This window comes from Periophthalmus magnuspinnatus, chromosome 9 (assembly GCF_009829125.3).
Source record: "Periophthalmus magnuspinnatus isolate fPerMag1 chromosome 9, fPerMag1.2.pri, whole genome shotgun sequence".
Classification (NCBI taxonomy): domain Eukaryota; kingdom Metazoa; phylum Chordata; class Actinopteri; order Gobiiformes; family Gobiidae; genus Periophthalmus; species Periophthalmus magnuspinnatus.
In genome coordinates, this window is record NC_047134.1 from 2,279,839 (window position 1) to 2,305,431 (window position 25,593).

Below are 25,593 nucleotides of genomic sequence, written 5' to 3' on the forward strand. Positions count from 1 at the left end.
AGACAAATGTCCTGAACAGAAGGAAACTCTTTCCTGTCAGTCACCTTCATGGTTTTATTTACCAGTTTTTAAGTTTGGTTTTACATTAGACAAAGACCTGAGGCTGTGCCACACTGTGTGTATAAGACTCTCCAAAACAGCTTTAGAAAAACAGATCAGGATTTTGGGCTCAAACAGCCTCAGTCTCCTTAAAAAGTGGAGCCTCTGGGACAGTTTTGAACAAAGAAAATCAGCATGTACATTCCATCTGAACAACTGCAAACCCTTGACCTTCTCTCACTGAGCTTCATGATGAAGTCTCTGCTCCTCAGCGTCAGGGAAAGCCACAGCAGAGGTCAAAGGGTAAAGACCATTTCAACATTTAAATCTAAAAGAAGATGTGACTTATTTTGAGTTGTTCACACGCTCGTCCATCAAAGACTCATATTCACAAATAACACAACAGCACCTGAAGCAGCATCTCACAGAAAACAGTGTTACTTACTTAAAAAGAACAAAGACCAGACCAGGACCAGTGCTCCGAGGGCCATCATCAGGACTGAACCAGGACTAAACCAGGACTGAACCAGGACTGAACCAGGACTAAACCAGGACTAAACCAGGACTAAACCAGGACTAAACCAGGACTAAACCAGGACTAAACCAGGACTAAACCAGGACTAAACCAGGAGTGAACCAGGACTGAACCAGGACTGAAAATGGCAGTAAAACTTGTGGTTTCCTCATTTGTCTTCGTGCCTACATTTCATTGTCTTTGAATGTGTGGTAATATTTACATCCTGTTTAGTCTTTTTTCACCATTCACTTCTGCTCTTGTGGTCAGAGTTGTTTCTGCTGCTGCTGATACTAATATTAAAGGTCGTGCCAACATCAGTATCATAGTCTATATCTCTCATACAAACACACTAAAGTGGATTGATCCTGAATTGAAAAACACACAGTACAAACCTGGATGAGGGTGTGACTGGTCATGTGGTGTAGGATTGTCTGAGGATCATCCCCCAAAACCTCCTGTAAATGTGCAATAATGTTCAAAAACACAAACTGTGACAAAGATGCAACACTTTAGTAATTAGTTTGGATCTATAACGAGTCGTAGAAGTTCTTAATTCAAATCTGATCAAACTGCAGAATAACTACAAAAGTCCCACTGGTGCAAAGAGATGGAGCTCAGTATAAACACTGAGACCAAAACAGAACTGTTCCCTCTGTCATGGACTTGGAAGAACGTATGTTTCAGGTGTAAGTGTCAAAGACGAGCAAGAGTCTGAAACATAACCTCAGAAGGTTTAATGAATATCACACTGGTAAAGTGAACAATGAAGCAACGGACTCTACGGAAAAGAAGAGAGTCCTGAAATGTGCATGTTTACAGTTTATATAGTGTCTCTCAGTGTGTATGTGTGTGTGTGTGTCTGTGTGGGGGTGTGTGTGTGTGTGTGTGGGGGGGGGGGGGGTGGATGTGTGTGTGTGGGGGGGTGTCTGTGTCGGGGTGTGTCTGTGTGTGTATGTGGAGGAGAGTAAAGCTCTATTCAGGACCTTTATCACGTCCCCTGGTTCCAGAACTCCTCCGTGATCCTGTCCCTGAACAAGAAGGACCTGCTGGAGGAGAAGATCATGTCCTCACACCTGGTGGACTACTTCCCCGAGTACGACGGTACGGACTGAGCGCGCTCAGTAGCCTCACAGAAACGACTCATAAACTGGGTCTATGCTCTGTGTTGAAAAGCGAGGAGAGTTTGTTTGAGTTGTTCAGTGAAATGTGAAAAGACTGTGATGTGATGTGGCTGTTAAGTTCTACTATAGTGACATTATCTCAGTACATATTTATGTTTTTAATAATTGACAACATCTTCAGTTTCTTAAATACAAGTTAAAACTCACAAAATGAGCCTACATTTTGGGATTTTGTGTATTAATGTCTTGGATTCATTCAACAGATTCATTTTTAGAGCTGCTTCCTTTTCCATTTAACTGATGTAAAACTCTATAAAATGATGTATAAATGCCAGTTCCAAAGCCATGAAACCCTGACTTGTGCACTTCAATGTTGTTCCTCTTCAGGCCCTCAGACGCCCAGGCTGCGCAGGAGTTTATCCTGAAGATGTTTGTGGACCTAAACCCAGACAGTGACAAAATCATCTACTCCCACTTCACCTGCGCCACATACACCGAAAACATCCGCTTTGTGTTCGCCGCGGTCAAAGACACCATCCTGCAGCTCAACCTGAAGGAGTACAACCTGGTCTAGACTCAGGCTCCAAACCAAGTCCCGCTCCAGTGGTCCATCAGTGTTCGTTCATTTGCCGTTTGTTGCTCTGAGGAGCTCGTGAAAAGCTTTGGGGAGGTTTTGTGGTTTAAATACACAGCTCTGACCCTCTCCTTTTGGGGTTTTGAGGTTACATTTGGGATTACTTTCTCATGGGGGGACTCGTGAGAAGTGTTGGGAGTAACGGCGTTAAACTATAACGGTGTTACTAACTGCTTTACTTTTTCAGTAACAGAGTAATCTAACTAATTACTTTTCCCAGCGTCGTAACGCAGTTACCGTTACTGACAATAAAATGTGGCGCGTTACTTTTAATTGAGTTCACTCTGCTCTTCATCAGAGTCTCAGAGATAAAAGGTTTGTTTGAGATGAGGCGGGCGCAGATACGACGCCGTCGATCGGTGCGCGGTGCATGCCGGTTAGTTTTGTGTCCAAGATGCCACCGACTTGCTCTGACGTATGCGCCGGTAACGGGAAGTTTTTGAGCGCAGCAGCTCTCCACCGACTGCGGCCGCCTGCATGGACTACAAACGCGTAATGCATGATGGGAAATGATGTCCTGTCCACACGTGCATTCACAGCAGATTAGGTGCGAGTTGCGTTTTGATCAGAAACGTGACTGTGTTCTCTCCAAAGAGGAACAGGCTCAGATCAGAGGTGATTCATATTTGAATACTGGACAGAGAATCACAGTGTGTGGCCAGAGAAGGTTAAAGGTTTTGTCTTATTTTACACGATTTACATTTGAATGCCTTAGTTTTGCAAAACATGGTAATGAATCTTTTCAGTATTTTAATGAAAGCACTTTATTGTTACTGTTTATTTTAATGAACAAAATACTTGAAGTACAGTTGACTGAAATTCTTTGACATGTTGATTTATTTGCACTTCAAATGAAATGTTTTATATTTTTTTATTTTTGATAAATTCTATAATTTACTTGGAATTAAATGCAAAATAATTACAGTCTGTTAAAGTAAAATAAATGTTAAAGGTTCACATCTGTTGTGTTTTTATTGTTTTAACATAATAAGTAACATGGAGTAAAGTAACACGGAGTAGTTACTTTGCCTCATAACTAGTTACTTCTCCCAAAAAGTAACTGAGTTACTAACTCAGTTACTTTTTGGGAGAAGTAACTTGTAACTATAACTAATTACATTTTTGAAGTAAGATGCCCAACACTGCTCGTGAGTGGAACATCTGGTTCCTCACCCTCTATTTTATAAATCCTTCCTGTGTACCAACTCCCCCTATTGGACAGATTGGAGAGTTGCTAATTACTTAAAATTATTTCTTCATACTTTCTTCTCGACTCATTCATTGATTTATTTCTGAACTTTGGTACATCTGTTTTGTGGCGCGTTTTTGCAGTGCGTCTTCAAGTGTCAGAGTGGCCTGAATCTGGCGTTGACGCAGTGCGTATGACGCCTGGACGCTCAAGGCGCACATCAAAAGCGGAACTTTTTGGCGTTCGCTGCGCAGCGTCAACCAGTCAGAGAGTATGCTCTCTGGTACAGAGGACTGTATCGAAGCACTCTGGCATCATGAACAGAACCAGGCCACCCCACGTAGGTGTCTATGAAGCGGCCCTGATGGTCACAGACAGCCTGAAGGATGATACTGGGAAACAGTTTCCTGTTTCTGTAGCTCTGACCTTCAGGGCCACTGTGTGGCCTGATTCTTACATGGCAGCCATCTATTGCCCCAGCTGCTCTCCTAAAGGCCCTGTGCCTCGCCAGCCGTGCAAACCCAAGGGTCACTGCCTCAAGGTCATCATTGGTAAGGAGGTGGATGATTTTGTGACGCCACCACCTCCCCAGTGACCCTGTGGACAATGGTTTATAACCTGGTTATAAACTATGAATGTAAAAATTATATTGTTACCTCTGTGTCTGTTATAGCGTATTAAGAAGGTATATTTGGTTAAAGTTATGAAGTAGCTACAAATGGGAAAACAATCACCTGGAACCTTAGATTTATCTACTGATATTCCACAGAAGACATTAATTATTTACTTCATTCAATCTAAAAAGAACTGAACGCAACAATGACACCTTGACTCTTCTATTAAATTATGAACAATGAAAATAAAAATATCATTAATTTAATGTCCATTTTACATCTTTGCTCATGCATCAACGGCGTATATCTAATTAGTCACCAGCCGTCACAGTTAGTAGGCGTAACGTAAGCTACGTATCGTACGCTCAAAGACAGCGGTGTGCGGTCCGTGGTGTGGGCCTGTCCCATTTCAGCAAGATGGAGGCTACACTGAGGAGGACACATTCTCGTCTGGAACCTTCAAACTATACTTTGAGGAGTACTTCGAAGGGTCCCTTCAATCGGTGCATTTGGCGAATTGAGACATGGCCTACGATCCATGGTCAGTCCAGAGTCCTACAGAATGACATCATACTGTTTAGCCCCGCCCACTGCTCACATGGTTCATCTCATGTCATTTTGTCATAAAGACACTTTCAAATGCCAAAAGAGCTAAAAATGTATGAAATACAACTGTACAATGAAATGTTCCCTTTGAGAAGAAATTACAAAAACATAAAATGACGTTCCATCAAACAAACAGTAAACAGAAGTCTTTGAATTAGATCTGATTTATAAAGACCTGGGTCACAAAGAGCACACTCCACAGATTAGATAATGACTTATTAACACCATCTGAAGATAAAATGACATAAGAAGTTATTAACGAGGTTGGAACGTGACACAGAACATTCTACTGCACTTCACCTGGAATCTGTTCATTGCTGTTCACAAGTTGTTCCCTGTCAACTGTTTCAGATGCCCTCCCGCTGACCACCCGGTGATAACTGACCAGATCCTCCCCTTCCCTCACCGGGATGATCCCTGTCCTGGATGAGCCCCCCTCTGTCCCTTAGTCTTGAGTGGGCTCTGGGTCTACAACTGTGTCTGCAAATGGACACGCCAGAGTCCTGGTTTAGTCCTGGTTTAGTCCTGGTTTAGTCCTGTTTTAGTCCTGCTTTAGTCCTGCTTTAGTCCTGTTTTAGTCCTGCTTTAGTCCTGCTTTAGTCCTGCTTTAGTCCTGTTTTAGTCCTGGTTTAGTCCTGCTTTAGTCCTGGTTTAGTCCTGGTTCAGTCCTGGTTCAGTCCTGGTTTAATCCTGTTTTAGTCCTGTTTTAGTCCTGGTTTAGTCCTGGTTTAGTCCTGGTTTAGGTCTGGTTTAGTTCTGGTTTAGTCCTGGTTCAGTCCTGTTTTAGTCCTGGTTTAGTCCTGGTTTAGTCCTGGTTTTGTCCTGGTTCAGTCCTGGTTTAGGTCTAGTTTAGTTCTGGTGTAGTGCTGGTGTAGTGCTGGTGTAGTTCTGCTTTAGTCTTGGTTTAAGCCGGGTTTAGACCTGGTTTAGTCCTGGTTTAGTCCTGCTTTAGTCCTGCTTTAGTCCTGGTTCAGTCCTGCTTTAGTCCTGGTTTAGACCTAGTTTAGACCTGGTTTTGTCCTGGTTCAGTCCTGGTTTAGGTCTAGTTTAGTTCTGGTGTAGTGCTGGTTTAGTCCTGCTTTAGTCTTGGTTTAGACCTAGTTTAGACCTGGTTTAGTCCTGGTTTAGTCCTGGTTTAGTCCTGGTTTAGTCCTGGTTTAGTCCTGGTTTAGTCCTGTTTTAGTCCTGGTTTAGTCCTGGTTTAGGTCTGGTTTAGTTCTGGTTTAGTCCTGGTTCAGTCCTGTTTTAGTCCTGGTTTAGTCCTGGTTTAGTTCTGGTTTAGTCCTGGTTTAGTCCTGGTTTAGTCCTGGTTTAGTCCTAGTTTAGTCCTGGTTTAGTCCTGCTTTAGTCCTGCTTCAGTCCTGGTTTAGTCCTGGTTTAGTCCTGGTTTAGTCCTGGTTTAGGTCTGGTTTAGTCCTGGTTCAGTCCTGGTTCAGTCCTGGTTTAGTCCTGGTTTAGTCCTGGTTTAGGTCTGGTTTAGTTCTGGTTTAGTCCTGGTTCAGTCCTGTTTTAGTCCTGGTTTAGTCCTGGTTTAGTCCTGGTTTAGTCCTGGTTTAGTCCTGGTTCAGTCCTGGTTTAGTTCTGGTGTAGTGCTGGTGTAGTCCTGCTTTAGTCTTGGTTTAAGCCGGGTTTAGACCTAGTTTAGACCTGGTTTAGTCCTAGCCATTCAAAGTTCACCAGTTTACCAACAAAATGAAGAAGACCAAGAGGAACAATCTTTTGTCTGTTCCAAAGGGATGAAGAGGAAGAGCACGCTGCCATCTAGAGGTGCAAAGTGACACTGCAAACACATTATGAATTATCACATTAAAATCACCACAACCTAATTTTTACCACTGCAGAACATTTGTGCTCCAGAAGGGGGCAGCACAGTTCTTTTGAGACTCATTACAAATCAGCCATTTAGTAACGACAGAGACATGAACCATAAACCAGGTCCACACATCTGCAGTCAGTCACACAGAGAACTCCACCTGAGAATTCTGACCTGTCTCAGGTTAAACTAGAGGGATTCTTACAGCACACAGTTTGTGTTTGAACTTTTGTCTTTTATTTGTGGCTGAAAACACGACAAGACTCAAACTTGCCATGGTTTTATGTGAGTTCATGGTTTAGTTTGTTTGGTGTGGCTCCGGTCGACTTCTCCAAGTTGAGCAAAGGTTGATAAAAGACCACATGTACTAATTACTACGGTCTACACCACTGTGTCTCCTCCTCCTTCTGATTGGACAAAAACACTGCTTCAGAAACTATTTTTAAGTCCACATTAATAAGAGAAACAGGCGATAACTGGATGGTAAAGTTGGGTCTTGGTTTAAGGAGGGAAATTAGTGCAGTGTTCATGTGGTTTGGTCATTTTGATTTTTCTTTTATTTCAAGTATGAGTCTTTGAAAAAGTGGAGAATGGTCCAGAAGTGTTTGTAGAACTCAGCAGGGTCTGGTCCAGGTGCTTCATTGTTTGCTGTTGATTTCAGGGCAGATTGAAGCTCTGAATCTGTTATTGATGATTCCAGATTTTCCTGTTGTTCCTCTGTGATTTTTGGAAGTTCAGTGTTGTTCAGGAATGGATTTATATTTGATTGTTCCGGGGTGTTTCTGAAGCGTATCATTTAATATAAAAGACTTTAAATATGTTATTCATTTCTACAGGTGACGTGTTGGATCATTGAGAAGGGAAGTATTAAAGCGCCCTCTGGTGGATGTTTTATTCTTTCGCTGTGGAAGAATCTGGTCCATGTAAATGTTACTGGGGCGTGATCACTAATGAGGATGGGGTGTGTTGTAAATATTAGATCAAATTGAATCACTGATGATAAAAAGTCTCTACATGAGTTTGTGACGGGGCAGAAGGAGCTCTCTTTTGATGTGGACTTTTGTAGTCGCCATCGCCAAGGCCCAGATCTTCCATATATTGTTTTATTTATTTATTTGACAGGGACAATGCACATTAATGAACATCAGTATAAAATAGATGTAAATATGCCAAATTTTACCTACAAAGCTGGTTTTCATCCATGGTACATAGGCAGGTAAATACATAAAAAATACAACATGCAACACAAGCAGCACAAACAAAAGTCTAGTGGTCACATGACTGGTTTGTTTTCAGCCATAGTTTCAGTTGTGTTTTAAAGTTGATCAGTGTAGGGCTCTCCTTTATATGTAGAGGACGACTGCTCCAGATGTTAGTGGACCTCACAGAGAGAGTGTTCTGTCCAAAGGCTGTTCTTCTGTGGGGGACCTCACAGAGAGAGTGTTCTGTCCAAAGGCTGTTCTTCTGTGGGGGACCTCACAGAGAGAGTGTTCTGTCAAGCTCATGTGGAAAACTCTTGTTCATTTGTTCAAATCTGTGACCACAGCTCATCAGAGTCAAGATCTCCCTCCCAAAGAACTTTTATCGAGGCAATTGAATCTGAGAGAATAAATGATCTCTGATTATAGAAGAACCAAATAGACCCTTTCAAGGAAGAAGTGGATGAAAGCAAAGAATCAAGAGAAGAATCTTCAAGGAAAGTTTGAAATGAAGGGAAGTTGCTATTAACAAAACTGTGAACTTTCAGGTATTTGAAAAGATGTTGCTTTGGGAGAAAGAATTTTACAGATATTTGCTGAAAAAAAAATATTTAAAGGGGGATTGTACGGGTGAATATAACAAAGCTGCAAAGGACACTGGTTTTACAGAGTTCTGCTCCGTCACTAATCAATCCAAAGAGGGAAGTGTTTTGGACTGAAGCCAATATTTAAAAGTCTTACCTTGGAGGATCAATAATAACACCTGAAATGTGGTAAGGCCTCCCTCCTGATGGTTTAGGCCACTGTAGGTACGGCCTGGATAGTCCAGAAACTTTATTATCCCAAAGAAATTCAGCCACAAGTGAATCTGCCTGAGAGAAGAACGGGCAGGAAAAGGGGAATGCTCTGGAATAAGAACAGGAAGCGAAGCAAGACATTCATTTTGACACATTTAATACGTGCGACTAAGGACAAGTAAAGACCAGCGCTCAAAATCTTCACTAATTCTCAACAATAGAGGACAGAAGTTTGTTTTGAACAAGTCTTCTGGTTTGTGCGTGACATGAACCCCAAGATATAAAAAAACATCATGCTCCATTTTAAAAGGGAACCCTTGTCCAGATTTAACTGGAGAGTTTAATAAGACGACCTCAGTTTGGCTTAAATGAAGTGAATTAAGTTTGTGTCCAGAAAACTGTAACATGGAGTGATGTCGTTAAGAACAAAAGAGAAATAACTCGTCTCTATATTCACACAAAGCAAAGGGCGGAAACTTGGACCATTTAAATATCACACTTTTATTTTTATCATTTTTTTCATTTCTACATCACTCCATATTTCAGAGAAGAAAAGAGAAGAGGAGCAGGAAGAGGAGGAGATGAAGGAGGAGCAAGAAGAGGAGGAGGAGCAAGAAGAGGAGGAGATGAAGGAGGAGAGAAGGGAGGAAGACGAGGAAAGTGAAGGATGAGAGAAGAGGACGAAAAGAAGGAGGAGATGAACGAGAAGAGTGGAGGAGGAGGATAAGGAGCAATTAAGGTTGGGTGAAATGCAGAGGACACAGTTCAATAATGGGTCAAATGCAAAGGGAATTGTTTCATATTGCGTCAAATGCACAGGTCACTGTTCCCTATTGGGTCAAATGTGGAGGACACTGTTTCATATTTGGTCAAATGCAGAGGACACTTTTTCATATTGGTCAAATGCAGAGGACACTTTCACACTGGGTCAAATGCAGAGGACACTGTTTCATATTGGTCAAATGCAGAGGACACTTTCACACTGGGTCAAATGCAGAGGACACTTTCACATTGGGTCAAATGCAGAGGACACTTTTTCATATTGGTCAAATGCAGAGGACACTTTCACACTGGGTCAAATGCAGAGGACACTGTTTCATATTGGGTCAAATGCAGAGGACAGTTTCATATTGGGTCAAATGCAGAGGACACTGTTCACTTTGGGTCAAATGCAGAGCTTTAGGGCGATGGCAGGTCACTTAAAGATGTCGATCCGGGTGTAGATCAAAAACGGGAGAGTGAAGAGGTGACTAAAAATATAAAACAATATTTATTTTAGAAAAAAGTTCCTAAAAATGTGAACAAATGAAAATGTTAATGCAAAAATATAGTGTAAAAAACTGAAGATTAACTCAGACAAAATGTGTGTTTGAAATAATAGTGTAGTAAAAATGTGTGGTGGTGTGAGGTCAAAGGTCACAGTGTTCACAGGTAAAGGCCTGTAGCTGCAGAGGGTGTGGCTGTCACAGAGTCATTATCATGTGTTTTCACACTGTCCTACTGTTCTGAAATAACAAATCATATCTTCATTAAATAATATCTGAACATTTGAGCTTAAATCTAAGAGTATAAGATCTTCACATTCTAAAGTGTGAAAACCATCAGTACTAGAGCTGCTGTTTCTTTCACATGTTCTGTCTTAAAAGGATTATTCAAAAGACAAATACACAAATGTTGTACCTGATCAGTTAGAGACAAATCCATGAGTCCAATATATGTGTCCATGTCCATTTTACATGTGCCCCTCTCAATGGGACATTACTGTTTCACTTTATTAATACAGGCGCCATTTTGAGGACTTTTAACCACTGAAAAGACACAGTATATAGTTTTGAATAGTTGTTTGCCCCTGTGCTCATGTCCATCTCTGTGAAGCCCTTGTCCTTTAGAATGTTCTGAAACCTGCTGTTCTGTTGTGTTCAGTCTGAAGTCGTGTTAGAACTGAGTTAAATGTCAGAATGGCGTCACGAACAGGATCCTCCTCCATTCATCCTGTTGGTGACATCATTGTGTGAAGGAGCTGCTGTTACTGAACAACTATTAACTCTAACACAGGACATATTTAGATCAGTCCTCACACAAAACAACGGATTAACATGTTGGCTAAGTCGCTCCCCCTTCAGAGCACGATCGCAACACAATCAGCTGCATCAGACTAATGAAACTACTGCACATCACATCAGGTTTGTCACGTCATAGTGCACAGTTTGTGTCATGTTTTTGTGTTTTTACGGAGGATTGTCGTGTGGAGCATGGGTGATGTAGGCTTGTAGGCGGAGCCTCGTTTATGGGTGATGTAGGCTTGTGGGCGGAGCCTCGTACATGGGTGATGTAGGCTTGTGGGCAGAGCTTTGGACAGGATCTTACAGCTAAATGTAAGGAGGGTTTAAATAGGGCCCTGGAGAGATCTCTAGATTACTCAAACATGCATGGATGACACTTAAAACCTCTTCAGATGTGTTTTTGATGAGGAAACACCGTTATAACTTGGTAGAAAGATACAAAAAATTATTTTTGCAGAATACTCCCTCTTTTTGGTCAAGCCTACTTTCCTGGAAATGAATTAACATCTCCATGGAGACAACTGGGTGGCAGACCCTCCACCTGTAAAGTTACACAGTGTGCCTTTGTAAATATAAATATATCTAAAAATAAGGCCTTATACTACATCATTGTCAATTATATAACCTACGAATAATGACACTGGGTTCATCATGGAGTTATTTTGTGATTGTTTATCCTCTGATCTGAAGGTCACACTGCTGTCCCCATCTGTCCAGCTCTTCAAAAAGTTCACTACAATCCGCTTCATTCTGAATGAGACAAAACAGAGAACGTTTTCATTCAGGGACTGTCCAGTAGAGTCGGATTAACATCACAAGAATCCCTATAGTTTAAAGGGATTCATGTGTTTCTGAATCTGACTTGGTTTGTATATAAAACCTGTGCTAAATATTTATCAGCGTTTTACATCAGTTATGTGGCAGTTTTGGAAGAAAAGTTGAGAAAAAAGTACAAAAATACAGGAAGTAGCACTGAGTGTCATCAACACAGAAAAGTCCATCCAAAAAACAAAGACAGTTTAGGTACAAGAAAGACATTTTTCTTACACCTTAAACCTTCACTGCATAGAGTTTATGTCCTTTATTTGTTTTAGTATAATCATAACTATTGTGTCATTTAGACAATAGGCTCTGTGCAAAACCACGCCCTCTACCTCACTGTTAGCGTCAGTACTTCCTGTCCAGTTTTATCTTTATGAGGTTTTTTTTTCCCAAGTCAGAGGCATAATAAATATTAAAACAACAACACAAAGTATTCTACATATAAAATAACTGGGTAGTCTTGTTTTTATTGTTAGCTTTGAGATACAGTGAGCTAGCTAGCGTCCTGCTGTGCACAGAGCCTGTTTAATCCTTGTTTACATTGTGGTTGCTAGGTAACAGTTATGGAACCAGGAAGTAAAAGTATAAACTACACCAAAAATTAAAAATCTAGCAAAAGTAGGCAGTATATTTACATAGTAAGTAGTAGTATATTTACAGGTCTATTTGGCCCAGAAAGTCTCATACTGTTTAAATTTGTATTGACACAAAGTTCATGTGCTGTGACTTAAGTAACAGCTCCATAAAACATTTGGATAGGTTTTGTGTCATTGTATTTTTGTTTAAATGGAAAAAAAAGTGGTGTTCAGTGTCTGCTCGGTGAGAGTGCTTTTCCCCTCTGAGTGTTTGTTGAACACAGATCACATTAGCCCCATTGCTTTAGTCAGGTCTGACACCTCACTCACTTGTGTTTTTGAAAGAAATCTCCAAACATCTGATGCACAAATGTTGAAGCTTCTCACAACTTATCAAATATATTCACACAAAATGTTATGTTCACATTTTTAACCCTTTACAATTTCGCATCATTTTGGTGAAATTCCCTTTGTTCTGACCTCTCCAAATTAAAAAGATCACCATTATTAAATCCTCAGTAGTAAATACAGAAGTTTGAGGTCTTTGTAAAGGTAACACCTTATAGTTTTACCCACAGGTTTCAGAATCACTGTGAGTTTGTCTGCTGAGCATTTAAACACTCTGGTACACACAGAAAGAAAACACAATGTACATGATTTTGTCTGGTCATTATAACAGTCTCTTTGTTGCTGGAAGCACAGGGGGATATTGTGGTTTAAACATTTCACTGGAGTTTTGACATGTCACTTCCTGCACTTCTGCCCTGTGTGTCTTGTCACTGCCCGGGTTGATGTACACAAGATGATGATGCTTCAACAACCGCAACAGCCAATGAGCACATCTGACATGTCAACGTCCCCCATGTGTCTAAGGAAAAACACAAACATGCACAGAAGTCATGCTAAAGATTACACACGATATATTTTACCTACAATTATGTCAACAGCAGAATAAACCACACTGACCGATCAGGAACAGCATCCAGTCCAAAACATAAGGTCCTCTACTCCTGAGTCCACGGTGGAATCTTCACTCTTTGCCACAAACTGCTCCAGGTCCGACATGCCTTTAGTTTAATTTGTACAAACATGTTTTGTCATGTTTAGAACGCAAAACTGCTGCAAAACAACAGTGCGTAAAATTATGTACCCAATATGCAGATCTCTGCATCCATCCAGCTTCTTTTCCGCACACGTATTTACGGAAAACCATGGCATGTCATACATCGTCATGTTCCACTGCTCATTGGCTGTAAGGGGAAAACATCACTAAACTTGTGTAATGTAAATGTTGATTCTACAAGGGGGAGAGAAGTAAACTTTCAGTCATCTGTAGCACTGATTCACTGTCTGGGGCTCCAGTAACCTGCAACCCCCACCTTATTGGCCAACACTGGTGTTAATCAGAAGCTAACACGTTTGTTTAGCCCTGAGTAACAAAGTTGGTGCTGTCAGAAGTTTATTATGCATGAAATCAACAAAAGAAAGGCAAAAAAGTGATGGAGCAGATTTCACATTTGGAATACTTTCCTGCAGCAGATTGGACATGGAGGATCTAACTTATCTTGTGGACATAATTTCTTGACTGAATTATATTCTCTGGGCCTGTACGGAAAGAATTAGACCAACTTTGTGTGAATATGTTTATATTTGACAGAACCAGAGCTTTCAAACATAAGTGAAGTCCAAGTCCACATTTTTGACTTTTCTGTAAAAATGTTTTTCCTGTCAGCACTGTGGTTATTTCAGGTGAAAAATAAGGCCTGGACCGTCGGAAGGTTAACAGGTTAATAAGTATCGTGATAATATTGTTAATTGCGATTATTTTGGCCACAATAATTGTCTAAAAGTCAAAATTTTACTATCATTCCATCCCTACTTGAGAGCAAACGAGTTAGCATGTGAACAATGCACTTCCTGATTATAATTAGATATAGACAGAACTCAAGAGCGGCTCATAAGTCACATTTTATTAAAATATGTGGAAACAAGCAGATGCAGGACATTTAAATCATTACAAATAAAGTGAATCTTAACACTATATTTTATTCACATATATATTTTTTGTTTTAACTGAAATGTCAGACTCATTTAAAGATGAAAGCAGAGCTGTGATTGGCTCAGAAGCTGTGCTCGGTGGTGACCTCAGCGGCGATGTCATCATACTCCTCCTCCTGCTGGCCCGTCTCCATGGAAACGACATGTGCACTTCCTGTGGGCGGAGTCAAGACAAACAATTAGCCCAAACTGGGGTTGTGTTCAGATGCCCTCCCACAGCCCCTCTCTGCTCCACACTGCCCCCCAGTGACCTGAAACCTGTGTCTGTGTAATACCTCTTTTATCCAGCAGGGGGAAAACATTTGAGCTTTTATTTAGAGCGATTCATGTTTGAGTTTGTCCTGCAACTGAGGCTTGAGTGCTCAGTAGAGTCTGTTTTCACCTACCCCCTATCCCCGCCCCCTGCTCTGTACTTACAAATTCAAAATGTCTTAGCCTGTGTGTTAGCCTGTGTGCTAGCCTGTGTGTTTGTCTGTGTGTTAGCCTGGAGGTTAGAGCATCATAACAGTAACGATGAGTGAAATGTAAAATAAAGATGTAAATATGTTGTAGTGTCATGTGTCTTTAAGATGAGGCGCTGGGCCCAGTGTGTCTGTCTAACAAAGTTTAACATCCAGGGAGGAGAATTACATATATAAGTACAATATATTTCACTCAACCAGAACCAAAAGCTGAAGAGCAGGTGGGCGGGGCTTGAGTCAGCACGAGAATATTTCCAGATGTGCTATTGGCTGATAGTAGAGGATACGTCACACTCTCGGGGAGCTGTTCACTGTTTGTGCCTCAAAAGTGTCAGAGAAAAGTTGCCAAAAAACGTGCAAGAATCCCCATGGTGACAAATGTGTTTCTATTCCCTGATAAATGTAGATGATGTGAGCAGAACACAGGCTCCTTCCCTCAGTGGAGATCCAAAAACTGCACCAAAAAGGCTGTTGTCCCAGCGCTTGGAGGACCTGGAGGACCTGGTGTGGGTTCATTCTTTAGTTTAGGTCAGAACATCTCAGACTGTGGGGTTACCTGTGCGACGCTGCCCCCTGTAGATCAGCACCAGCAGCACAGTGCACACGGCGTACGGACTGGACACCAGCAGAGGGCGCACTAGCCACATCATCCACACGGAGGGAGAAGAGGAAGGAGGAGAGGAGGGAGGACCTACAGTGAGAGAAAACGTCCAGTGAAATTTCAGTATTTTTTATAAAACTGGCCCTAAGTTCCTCGTCTTCTCTGTCAGTTTAAATAAACAAAAGTCAAATGATTTTTTCCCAATATCTTCATAAAGTGGAGCCATTATTCAAGCTCAAAGACGTGATCGTGCTCAGATGAAACGACTTTAAACCATAAGATTAATGTGACAGTTTGAGGAGCCAAACTCAAACTAATAATGAGAAGGATCAACATTTGTGGAGCAGAAGTTTGGACATTTATTTAAAAATATTAAGTCTCCCATAGAGTCACATAGAGTTTTATAGAGTAGAGTTTATGTGTGTATTTTCGTGTATGTCAGTGTGTGTGTTTGTGTGTGTACATGTAAGTATGTGAGTATGTGTGTGTGTGTGTGTGTGTGTGTATGTGTGTGTTTGTGATGAGAGACACTAGAAAAAAAAAACATCTGAGAAACATAAAAATGTGAGATTAGACTTTTACCTGAACAATTAAAATCCAGACCCGAGGAAGAGGAAGAGGATGAACCAACGACACATTCTTTCACTGCAGACGTCTTCTTCTTCTTCACACAGTCAGAATTGACCCTCCACACTGGACTCTGTGGAATATCCTTTCTCATTTTTCCAAAAACAGCAGAGCCACAGTCCAGGTCTCTGCACAAAGCAGCTATGTCCTCCAGGGACCAGGGTCCATAGGACACCACCCGTCTCCACTCTCCTCTGTGTCTCACCTCCACAGTCCCAGCACAGCGACTGGCCCCTCCCACCAGCCTGAGCGGCTCTGAACAGACAAGAGACAGAGTGAGCCCCGCCCCTTTGCCTGAGCAGTGAAGCCCCGCCCCTTTACCTGAGCAGTGAGGCCCCGCCCCTTTACCTGAGCAGTGAAGCCCCGCCTCTTTACCTGAGCAGTGAAGCCCCGCCCCTTTAAATGAGCAGTGAGGCCCCGCCCCTTTACCTGAGCAGTGAAGCCCTGCCCCTTTACCTGAGCAGGTGAGGTTGACAGCGGCTCCAGAGGAGCAGGTCTCTGAGCCGGAGCGGGGACAGTCCATCAGAGCAGACTCGTGGCCCTCACACTGGAACTTCTGCTTCAGAGGAGAGAGCGCCCCCTGGAGGAGAGAAGGAGCCCCACAGCCCAGCTCCCTGCACAGCACCTCTGCCCCCTGCTGGTCCAAGGCCCCTTCACAGACCCAGGTCCAGGACTGGTCCCAGATCTGCACTGATCCTGAGCACAGACTGGGCCCCGAGACCAGACGCACCGAGTCTGTGGACACACATGTGTGACATCATCACTCTGAGCCAATAGGACGCACACAGGGCTGTGACATCATCACTCTGACCTGGCGCAATCCTTCTTGTTCAGACCTGGTTTAGTCCTGGATCAGTCCTGGTTCAGTCCTGGTTGAGTCCTGGTTGAGTCCTGTTTTAGTCCTACTTTAGTCCTGATTTAGTTCCGGTTTAGTCCTGTTTTAGTCCTGGTTTTAGTCTTGGTTTTAGTCCTGGTTTAGTCCTGGTTGAGTCCTTGTTCAGTCCTTGTTTAGTCCTTGTTTAGTCCTGGTTTAGTCCTGGTTTAGTCCTGGTTTAGTTCTGGTTTAGTCCTGGTTTAATCCTGGTTTAGTCCTGGTTTAGTTCTGGTTTAGTCCCGGTTTAGTTCTGGTTTAGACCTGGTTTAATCCTGGTTTAGTCCTGGTTTAGTTCTGGTTTAGTCCCGGTTTAGTTCTGGTTTAGTCCCGGTTTAGTTCTGGTTTAGTCCTGGTTTAGTCCTGGTTCAGTCCTGGTTTAGTCCTGGTTTAGTCCTGGTTCAGTCCTGGTTTAGTCCTGGTTTAGTTCTGGTTTAGTCCTGGTTAAGTCCTGGTTTAGTCCTGGTTTAGTCCTGGTTCAGTCCTGGTTTAGTCCTGGTTTAGTCCTGGTTTAGTCCTGGTTTAGTCCTGGTTTAATCCTGGTTTAGTCCTGGTTTAGTTCTGGTTTAGTCCCGGTTTAGTTCTGGTTTAGTCCTGGTTCAGTCCTGGTTTAGTCCTGGTTTAGTCCTGGTTTAGTTCTGGTTTAGTCCTGGTTTAGTTCTGGTTTAGTCCTGGTTTAGTTCTGGTTTAGTCCTGGTTTAGTTCTGGTTTAGTCCTGGTTCACTTGTTATTAAACACGTTGAATCTCTCTGTATTTTTTGTGTTTGTGCCTGTGTATGTGTGTTTTTTGTTTGTTTGTGTGTCAGTGTGTGTACGTGTTCGTATGTGTGTGTTGTCTGTGTGTGTAGGGGTGTGTATGTGTGTGTATATATATGTGTGTGTCTGTATATGTGTGTTTGTTTATTTGTGTGTGTGTTTTTGTGTGTGTTTGTATATATGTGTGTGTGTGTGTCTGTATATGTTTGTTTATTTATTTGTGTGTGTGTTTGTGGGTGTGTGTGTCTGTATATGTGTGTTTATTTATTTGTGTGTGTGTGTAGGGGTGTGTTTGTGTTTGTATATATGTGTGTGTGTCTGTATATGTGTGTTTGTTTATTTGTAGGTGTGTTGTCTGTGTGTGTATGTATGTGTGAGTGTGTCTTTCTGTGTGTTGTGTAAGTGTTTTTGTGTAAGTGTATTTGTGTGCATCTGAATGTGTATGTGTATAAATGTGTGTTTGTGTATGTGTGTATATATATGTGTGTCTGTGCACATGTGTGTATTTTTGTGTGTAATGAAACAATAGAAAAAAAAACATCTGAGAAACATAAAAATGTGAGATCAGACTTTTACCTGAACATTTCATCTCCACACCCCATGGAGAGGAAGAGGAGGATGAACCAACAACACAGTCTCCCACTGGAGACTTCTTCTTCTTCTTTATCTTCTCCTTCACACAGACAGACGAGACGTCCCACACTGGACTCTGTGGAAAATCCTCTCTCTTTTCTCCATAAATAGCAGAGCCACAGTCCAGGTCTCTACACACAGCAGATGTGTGCTCCAGGACCCAGAGTGCATCGGGCCCCACCCGTCTCCACTCTCCTCTGTGTCTCACCTCCACAGTCCCAGCACAGCGACTGGCCCCTCCCACCAGCCTGAGCTCTGAACAGACAAGAGACAGAGTGAGCCCCGCCCCTTTACCTGAGCAGCGAAGCCCCGCCCCTTTACCTGAGCAGTGAAGCCCTAAACAAAAATTCAATTTTGCCAATTGGACAAAATTTTTAGAGCAGGGGTGTCCAAAGTGTGGTCCCCGGGCCGAACTTGGCCCTCCATCAGGTCTACTTTGGCCCAAAGGGGCTCTGAGATTTTAGGAATAATCTGTTTTGATTCAGTTTGTAGTGAAAAGACTGTCAGGAGATGGAAGGAGGACAGTCCTGTCTATTTCCTCATTTTTAAAGTCAGAATAAAACATAACTGAAGAAGTAATCTGACCAAAATGAAGAAGACGCTGGGATGAGACGCCAAATGTCACTCTAAAATGTTTGTCCCATGACACAATAGAGTTTTTGGATCCCACCTGGACGACTGAGGGATTCCACAGACACTGTGGCAGAGTGGTTATCCTGTGTCCTCCCTCTCACCAGGAGGTTGTAGGTTAGACTCCTGATCTGAGTGGAGTGTGCATGTTCTCTCTGTGTTACTGTGGCAGAGTGGTTATCCTGGTGCGTGTCTTTACCTGAGCTGTTGTCTTCTGCCATGAGCCCTGCACACACAAAAGTCATGTCACAAAATGGCAGTTGTTGGTCACATGACACAGAGTTTCACACAAAATGGCGGCGGTTGGGCTCATTAAAGCAACAGGCTGGTTTCATCAGTGTGATGGAAACTGTAGTCCTTCTTTAGTCCTGTTTTAGTCCTGATTTAGTCCTGCTTTAGTCCTGTTTTAGTCCTCCTTTAGTCCTGTTTTAGTTCTGTTTTAGTCCTGTTTTAGTCCTGTTTTAGTCCTGCTTTAGTCCTTTTTTAGTCCTGCTTTAGTCCTGCTTTAGTCCTTTTTTAGTCCTGTTTTAGTTCTGTTTTAGTCCTGTTTTAGTCCTTGTTTATTCCCGTTTTAGTCCTGCTTTAGTCCATCTTTAGTCCTGTTTTAGTCCTGTTTTAGGCCTGCTTTAGTCCTTTTTAGTCCTGTTTTAGTCCTTTTTTAGTCCTGCTTTAGTCCTGCTTTAGTCCTTTTTTAGTCCTGCTTTAGTCCTGCTTTAGTCCTGTTTTAGTCCTGTTTTAGGCCTGCTTTAGTCCTTTTTTAGTCCTGTTTTAGTCCTGTTTTAGTCCTGCTTTAGTCCTGTTTTAGTCATGCTTTAGTCCTGGTTTAGTCCTTTTTTAGTCCCGCTTTAGTCCTGCTTTAGTCCTTTTTTTAGTCCTGCTTTAGTCCTGTTTTAGTCCATCTTTAGTCCTGTTTTAGTCCTGTTTTAGTCCTGCTTTAGTCCTTTTTTAGTTCTGTTTTAGTCCTGTTTTAGTCCTTTTTTAGTCCTGCTTTAGTCCTGCTTTAGTCCTGTTTTAGTCCTGTTTTAGTTCTGTTTTAGTCCTGTTTTAGTCCTGCTTTAGTCATGTTTTAGTCCTGTTTTAGTCCTGCTTTAGTCCTGTTTTAGTCCTGTTTTAGTCCTGTTTTAGTCCTGCTTTAGTCCTGCTTTAGTCAATTTTTAGTCCTGTTTTAGTCCTGCTTTAGTCCTGCTTTAGTCCTGCTTTAGTCCTGTTTTAGTCCTGTTTTAGTTCTGTTTTAGTCCTATTTTAGTCCTGCTTTAGTCCTTTTTTAGTCCTGTTTTAGTCCTGCTTTAGTCCTGTTTTAGTCCTGTTTTAGTCCTGTTTTAGTCCTGCTTTAGTCCTGCTTTAGTCCATTTTTAGTCCTGTTTTAGTCCTGCTTTAGTCCTGCTTTAGTCCTGTTTTAGTCCTGTTTTAGTTCTGTTTTAGTCCTGTTTTAGTCCTGCTTTAGTCATGTTTTAGTCCTATTTTAGTCCTGCTTTAGTCCTTTTTTAGTCCTGTTTTAGTCCTGCTTTAGTCCTGTTTTAGTCCTGTTTTAGTCCTGTTTTAGTCCTGCTTTAGTCCTGGTTTAGTCCATTTTTAGTCCTGTTTTAGTCCTGCTTTAGTCCTGTTTTAGTCCTGCTTTAGTCCTTTTTTAGTCCTGTTTTAGTCCTGCTTTAGTCCTGTTTTAGTCCTGCTTTAGTCCTGTTTTAGTCCTGTTTTAGTCCTGCTTTAGTCCTGTTTTAGTCCTGCTTTAGTCCTGTTTTAGTCCTGCTTTAGTCCTGCTTTAGTCCTGTTTTAGTCCTGCTTTAGTCCTGTTTTAGTCCTGTTTTAGTCCTGCTTTAGTCCTGTTTTAGTCATGCTTTAGTCCTGTTTTAGTCCTGTTTTAGTCCTGCTTTAGTCCTTTTTTAGTCCTGTTTTGGTCCTGTTTTAGTCCTGTTTTAGTCTTGCTTTAGTCCTGCTTTTGTCCTGTTTTAGTCCTGTTTTAGTCCTGCTTTAGTCCTGTTTTAGTCCTGCTTTTGTCCTTTTTTAGTCCTGTTTTAGTCCTGTTTTAGTTCTGCTTTAGTCCTGTTTTAGTCCTGTTTTAGTCCTGCTTTAGTCCTGTTTTAGTCCTGCTTTAGTCCTTTTTTAGTCCTGTTTTAGTCCTGCTTTAGTCCTGTTTTAGTCCTGTTTTAGTCCTGTTTTAGTCCTGCTTTAGTCCTGTTTTAGTCCTGCTTTAGTCCTTTTTTAGTTCTGTCTTAGTCCATCTTTAGTCCTGCTTTAGTCATTTTTAGTCCTGTTTTAGTCCTGTTTTAGTCCTGTTTTACTCCTGCTTTAGTCCTGCTTTAGTCCTGTTTTAGTCCTGCTTTAGTCCTGCTTTAGTCCTGCTTTAGTCCTTTTTTAGTCTTGCTATATTCCTGTTTTAGTCCCACTTTAGTCCTGTTTTAGTCCTGCTTTAGTCCTGCTTTAGTCCTGTTTTAGTCCTGCTTTAGTCCTGCTTTAGTCCTGTTTTAGTCCTGCTTTAGACCTGTTTTAGTACTGTTTTAGTCCTGCTTTAGTCCTGCTTTAGTCCTGTTTTAGTCCTGTTTTAGTCCTGCTTTAGTCCTGTTTTAGTCCTGCATTTGTCCTTTTTTTAGTCCTGTTTTAGTCCTGCTTTAGTCCTGTTTTAGTACTGTTTTAGTCCTGCTTTAGTCCTGTTTTAGTCCTGCTCTAGTCCTTTTTTAGTCCTGTTTTAGTCCTGCTTTAGTCCTGTTTTAGTCCTGTTTTAGTCCTGCTTTAGTCCTGTTTTAGTCCTGCTTTAGTCCTGTTTTAGTCCTGCTTTAGTCCTGCTTTAGTCCTGTTTTAGTCCTGCTTTAGTCCTGTTTTAGTCCTGTTTTAGTCCTGCTTTAGTCCTGTTTTAGTCCTGCTTTAGTCCTGTTTTAGTCCTGCTTTAGTCCTTTTTTAGTCCTGCTTTAGTCCTGTTTTAGTCCTGTTTTAGTCCTGCTTTAGTCCTGTTTTAGTCCTGCTTTTGTCCTGTTTTAGTCCTGCTTTAGTCCTGTTTTAGTCCTGTTTTAGTCCTGCTTTAGTCCTGTTTTAGTCCTGCTTTAGTCCTGCTTTAGTCCTTTTTTAGTCCTGTTTTAGTCCTGTTTTAGTCCTGTTTTAGTCCTGTTTTAGTCCTGCTTTAGTCCTGTTTTAGTCCTGTTTTAGTCCTGTTTTAGTCCTGTTTTAGTCCTGCTTTAGTCCTGTTTTAGTCCTGCTTTAGTCCTGTTTTAGTCCTGCTTTAGTCCTGTTTTAGTCCTGCTTTAGTCCTGTTTTAGTCCTTCTTTAGTCTTGCTTTAATCCTGTTTTAGTCCTGCTTTAGTCCTGCTATAGTCCTGTTTTAGTCCTGCTTTAGTCCTGTTTTAGCCCTGCTTAAGTCCTGTTTTAGTCCTGCTTTAGTCCTGTTTTAGTCCTGCTTAAGTATTGTATTTGTCCTGCATTAGTCCTGCTTAAGTCTTGTTTTATTCCTCTTTTAGTCCTGTTTTAGTCCTCTTTTAGCCCTTCTTTTAGTCCTTCTTTTTTTCCTGTTTTTGTCCTGTTTTAGTCCTGTTTTAGTCCTGCTTTAGTCCTGTTTTAGTTCTGCTTTAGTCCTGTTTTAGTCCAGCTTTAGTCCCTTTTTAGTCCTGTTTTAGTCCTGTTTTTGTCCTGTTTTAGTCCTGTTTTAGTCCTGTTTTAGTCCTGTTTTTGTCCTGTTTTAGTCCTGCTTTAGTCCTGTTTTAGTAATGTTTTAGTCCTGTTTTAGTCCTCCTTTAGTCCTGTTTTAGTCCTGTTGTAGTCCTGTTTTTGTCCTGTTTTTGTCCTGTTTTAGTCCTGCTTTAGTCTTGTTTTAGTCCTGCTTTAGTCCTGTTTTTGTCCTGTTTTTGTCCTGTTTTAGTCCTGTTTTAGTCCTGTTTTAGTCCTGTTTTAGTCCTGTTTTAGTCCTGTTTTTGTCCTGTTTTTGTCCTGCTTTAGTCCTGTTTTAGTCCTGTTTTTGTCCTTTTTTTGTTCTGTTTTAGTCCTGTTTTAGTCCTGTTTTAGTCCTTTTTTAGTCCTGTTTTAGTCCTGTTTTTGTCTTGTTTTAGTCCTGCTTTAGTCCTTTTTTAGTCCCGCTATAGTCCTGTTTTAGTCCTGCTTTAGTCTTGTTTTAGTCCTGTTTTAGTCCTGCTTTAGTCCTGTTTTAGTCCTGCTTTAGTCCTGCTTTAGTCCTGTTTTAGTCCTGCATTAGTCCTGTTTTAGTCCTGTTTTAGTCCTCCTTTAGTCCTTCTTTTAGATGAAGATAAACGTTCTTATGTTCAAGGGGACATTTGTCTTGTGCCGCAGCTTAAACACAGTTTCACTCACACATCACAGTCGGGGACAGTCAGAGCTCATCAAAAAGAAGAAGACAAATACGTGTCCATTTTGTGTCTGCACAGCCATAAAGTGTCACTGCACCAGCCTCATTTCACAAATATCATGAATAAAACCACAGTCGACACATTCAACTCACAGATCCTGAAGCTCACTGGAGATTAAAGGGACTTAAGCCTCTGTTGGGCACATTTGTTCAAGAGGGAAACAGAAGTGACAAATGAGAGTTTATTTGTGTTACTCTTAAAGTGATGTGCTCCAAACACCTGAAGGAACAGTTTCATATTCACCACACAACAGGTGAGAGGGGTTCTGACAGTTCATCTGAGCTCAGAGTTTAGACAAATGTCCTGAACAGAAGGAAACTCTTTCCTGTCAGTCACCTTCATGGTTTTATTTACCAGTTTTTAAGTTTGGTTTTACATTAGACAAAGACCTGAGGCTGTGCCACACTGTGTGTATAAGACTCTCCAAAACAGCTTTAGAAAAACAGATCAGGATTTTGGGCTCAAACAGCCTCAGTCTCCTTAAAAAGTGGAGCCTCTGGGACAGTTTTGAACAAAGAAAATCAGCATGTACATTCCATCTGAACAACTGCAAACCCTTGACCTTCTCTCACTGAGCTTCATGATGAAGTCTCTGCTCCTCAGCGTCAGGGAAAGCCACAGCAGAGGTCAAAGGGTAAAGACCATTTCAACATTTAAATCTAAAAGAAGATGTGACTTATTTTGAGTTGTTCACACGCTCGTCCATCAAAGACTCATATTCACAAATAACACAACAGCACCTGAAGCAGCATCTCACAGAAAACAGTGTTACTTACTTAAAAAGAACAAAGACCAGACCAGGACCAGTGCTCCGAGGGCCATCATCAGGACTGAACCAGGACTAAACCAGGACTGAACCAGGACTGAACCAGGACTAAACCAGGACTAAACCAGGACTAAACCAGGACTAAACCAGGACTAAACCAGGACTAAACCAGGACTAAACCAGGACTAAACCAGGACTGAACCAGGACTGAACCAGGACTGAAAATGGCAGTAAAACTTGTGGTTTCCTCATTTGTCTTCGTGCCTACATTTCATTGTCTTTGAATGTGTGGTAATATTTACATCCTGTTTAGTCTTTTTTCACCATTCACTTCTGCTCTTGTGGTCAGAGTTGTTTCTGCTGCTGCTGATACTAATATTAAAGGTCGTGCCAACATCAGTATCATAGTCTATATCTCTCATACAAACACACTAAAGTGGATTGATCCTGAATTGAAAAACACACAGTACAAACCTGGATGAGGGTGTGACTGGTCATGTGGTGTAGGATTGTCTGAGGATCATCCCCCAAAACCTCCTGTAAATGTGCAATAATGTTCAAAAACACAAACTGTGACAAAGATGCAACACTTTAGTAATTAGTTTGGATCTATAACGAGTCGTAGAAGTTCTTAATTCAAATCTGATCAAACTGCAGAATAACTACAAAAGTCCCACTGGTGCAAAGAGATGGAGCTCAGTATAAACACTGAGCCCAAAACAGAACTGTTCCCTCTGTCATGGACTTGGAAGAACGTATGTTTCAGGTGTAAGTGTCAAAGACGAGCAAGAGTCTGAAACATAACCTCAGAAGGTTTAATGAATATCACACTGGTAAAGTGAACAATGAAGCAACGGACTCTACGGAAAAGAAGAGAGTCCTGAAATGTGCATGTTTACAGTTTATATAGTGTCTCTCAGTGTGTATGTGTGTGTGTGTGTCTGTGTGGGGGTGTGTGTGTGTGTGGGGGGGGGGGGGGGGGGGGTGCATGTGTTTGTGTGTGTGGGGTGTCTGTGTCGGGGTGTGTCTGTGTGTGTATGTGGAGGAGAGTAAAGCTCTATTCAGGACCTTTATCACGTCCCCTGGTTCCAGAACTCCTCCGTGATCCTGTCCCTGAACAAGAAGGACCTGCTGGAGGAGAAGATCATGTCCTCACACCTGGTGGACTACTTCCCCGAGTACGACGGTACGGACTGAGCGCGCTCCGTAGCCTCACAGAAACGACTCATAAACTGGGTCTATGCTCTGTGTTGAAAAGCGAGGAGAGTTTGTTTGAGTTGTTCAGTGAAATGTGAAAAGACTGTGATGTGATGTGGCTGTTAAGTTCTACTATAGTGACATTATCTCAGTACATATTTATGTTTTTAATAATTGACAACGCCTTCAGTTTCTTAAATACAAGTTAAAACTCACAAAATGAGCCTACATTTTGGGATTTTGTGTATTAATGTCTTGGATTCATTCAACAGATTCATTTTTAGAGCTGCTTCCTTTTCCATTTAACTGATGTAAAACTCTATAAAATGATGTATAAATGACAGTTCCAAAGCCATGAAACCCTGACTTGTGCACTTCAATGTTGTTCCTCTTCAGGCCCTCAGACGCCCAGGCTGCGCAGGAGTTTATCCTGAAGATGTTTGTGGACCTAAACCCAGACAGTGACAAAATCATCTACTCCCACTTCACCTGCGCCACATACACCGAAAACATCCGCTTTGTGTTCGCCGCGGTCAAAGACACCATCCTGCAGCTCAACCTGAAGGAGTACAACCTGGTCTAGACTCAGGCTCCAAACCAAGTCCCGCTCCAGTGGTCCATCAGTGTTCGTTCATTTGCCGTTTGTTGCTCTGAGGAG

The 25,593-nt window shown here is 41.8% G+C and overlaps 1 protein-coding gene across 2 annotated transcripts in view; it reads right to left on the reverse strand.

Annotated features, from left to right (window-relative positions):
• Positions 1 to 25,593, reverse strand: part of LOC129456533 (antigen WC1.1-like) — an 87,751-nt gene that overhangs the window by 47,189 nt on the left and 14,969 nt on the right. The window contains exons 1-2 of one of the 2 annotated variants that reach the window (XR_008648813.1): positions 15,065 to 15,148; positions 14,134 to 14,201 (exon numbers count right to left, since the gene is read on the reverse strand). Coding sequence is in view for 1 of the 2 variants with exons in the window: in XM_055224305.1 (XP_055080280.1) it covers positions 14,134 to 14,163 (30 nt within the window). In the remaining variant the exon portion in view is untranslated. Of the gene's footprint in view, positions 1 to 14,133; positions 14,202 to 15,064; positions 15,149 to 25,593 lie in introns of those variants that run through there. The other variant, XM_055224305.1, reaches the window with a different exon arrangement.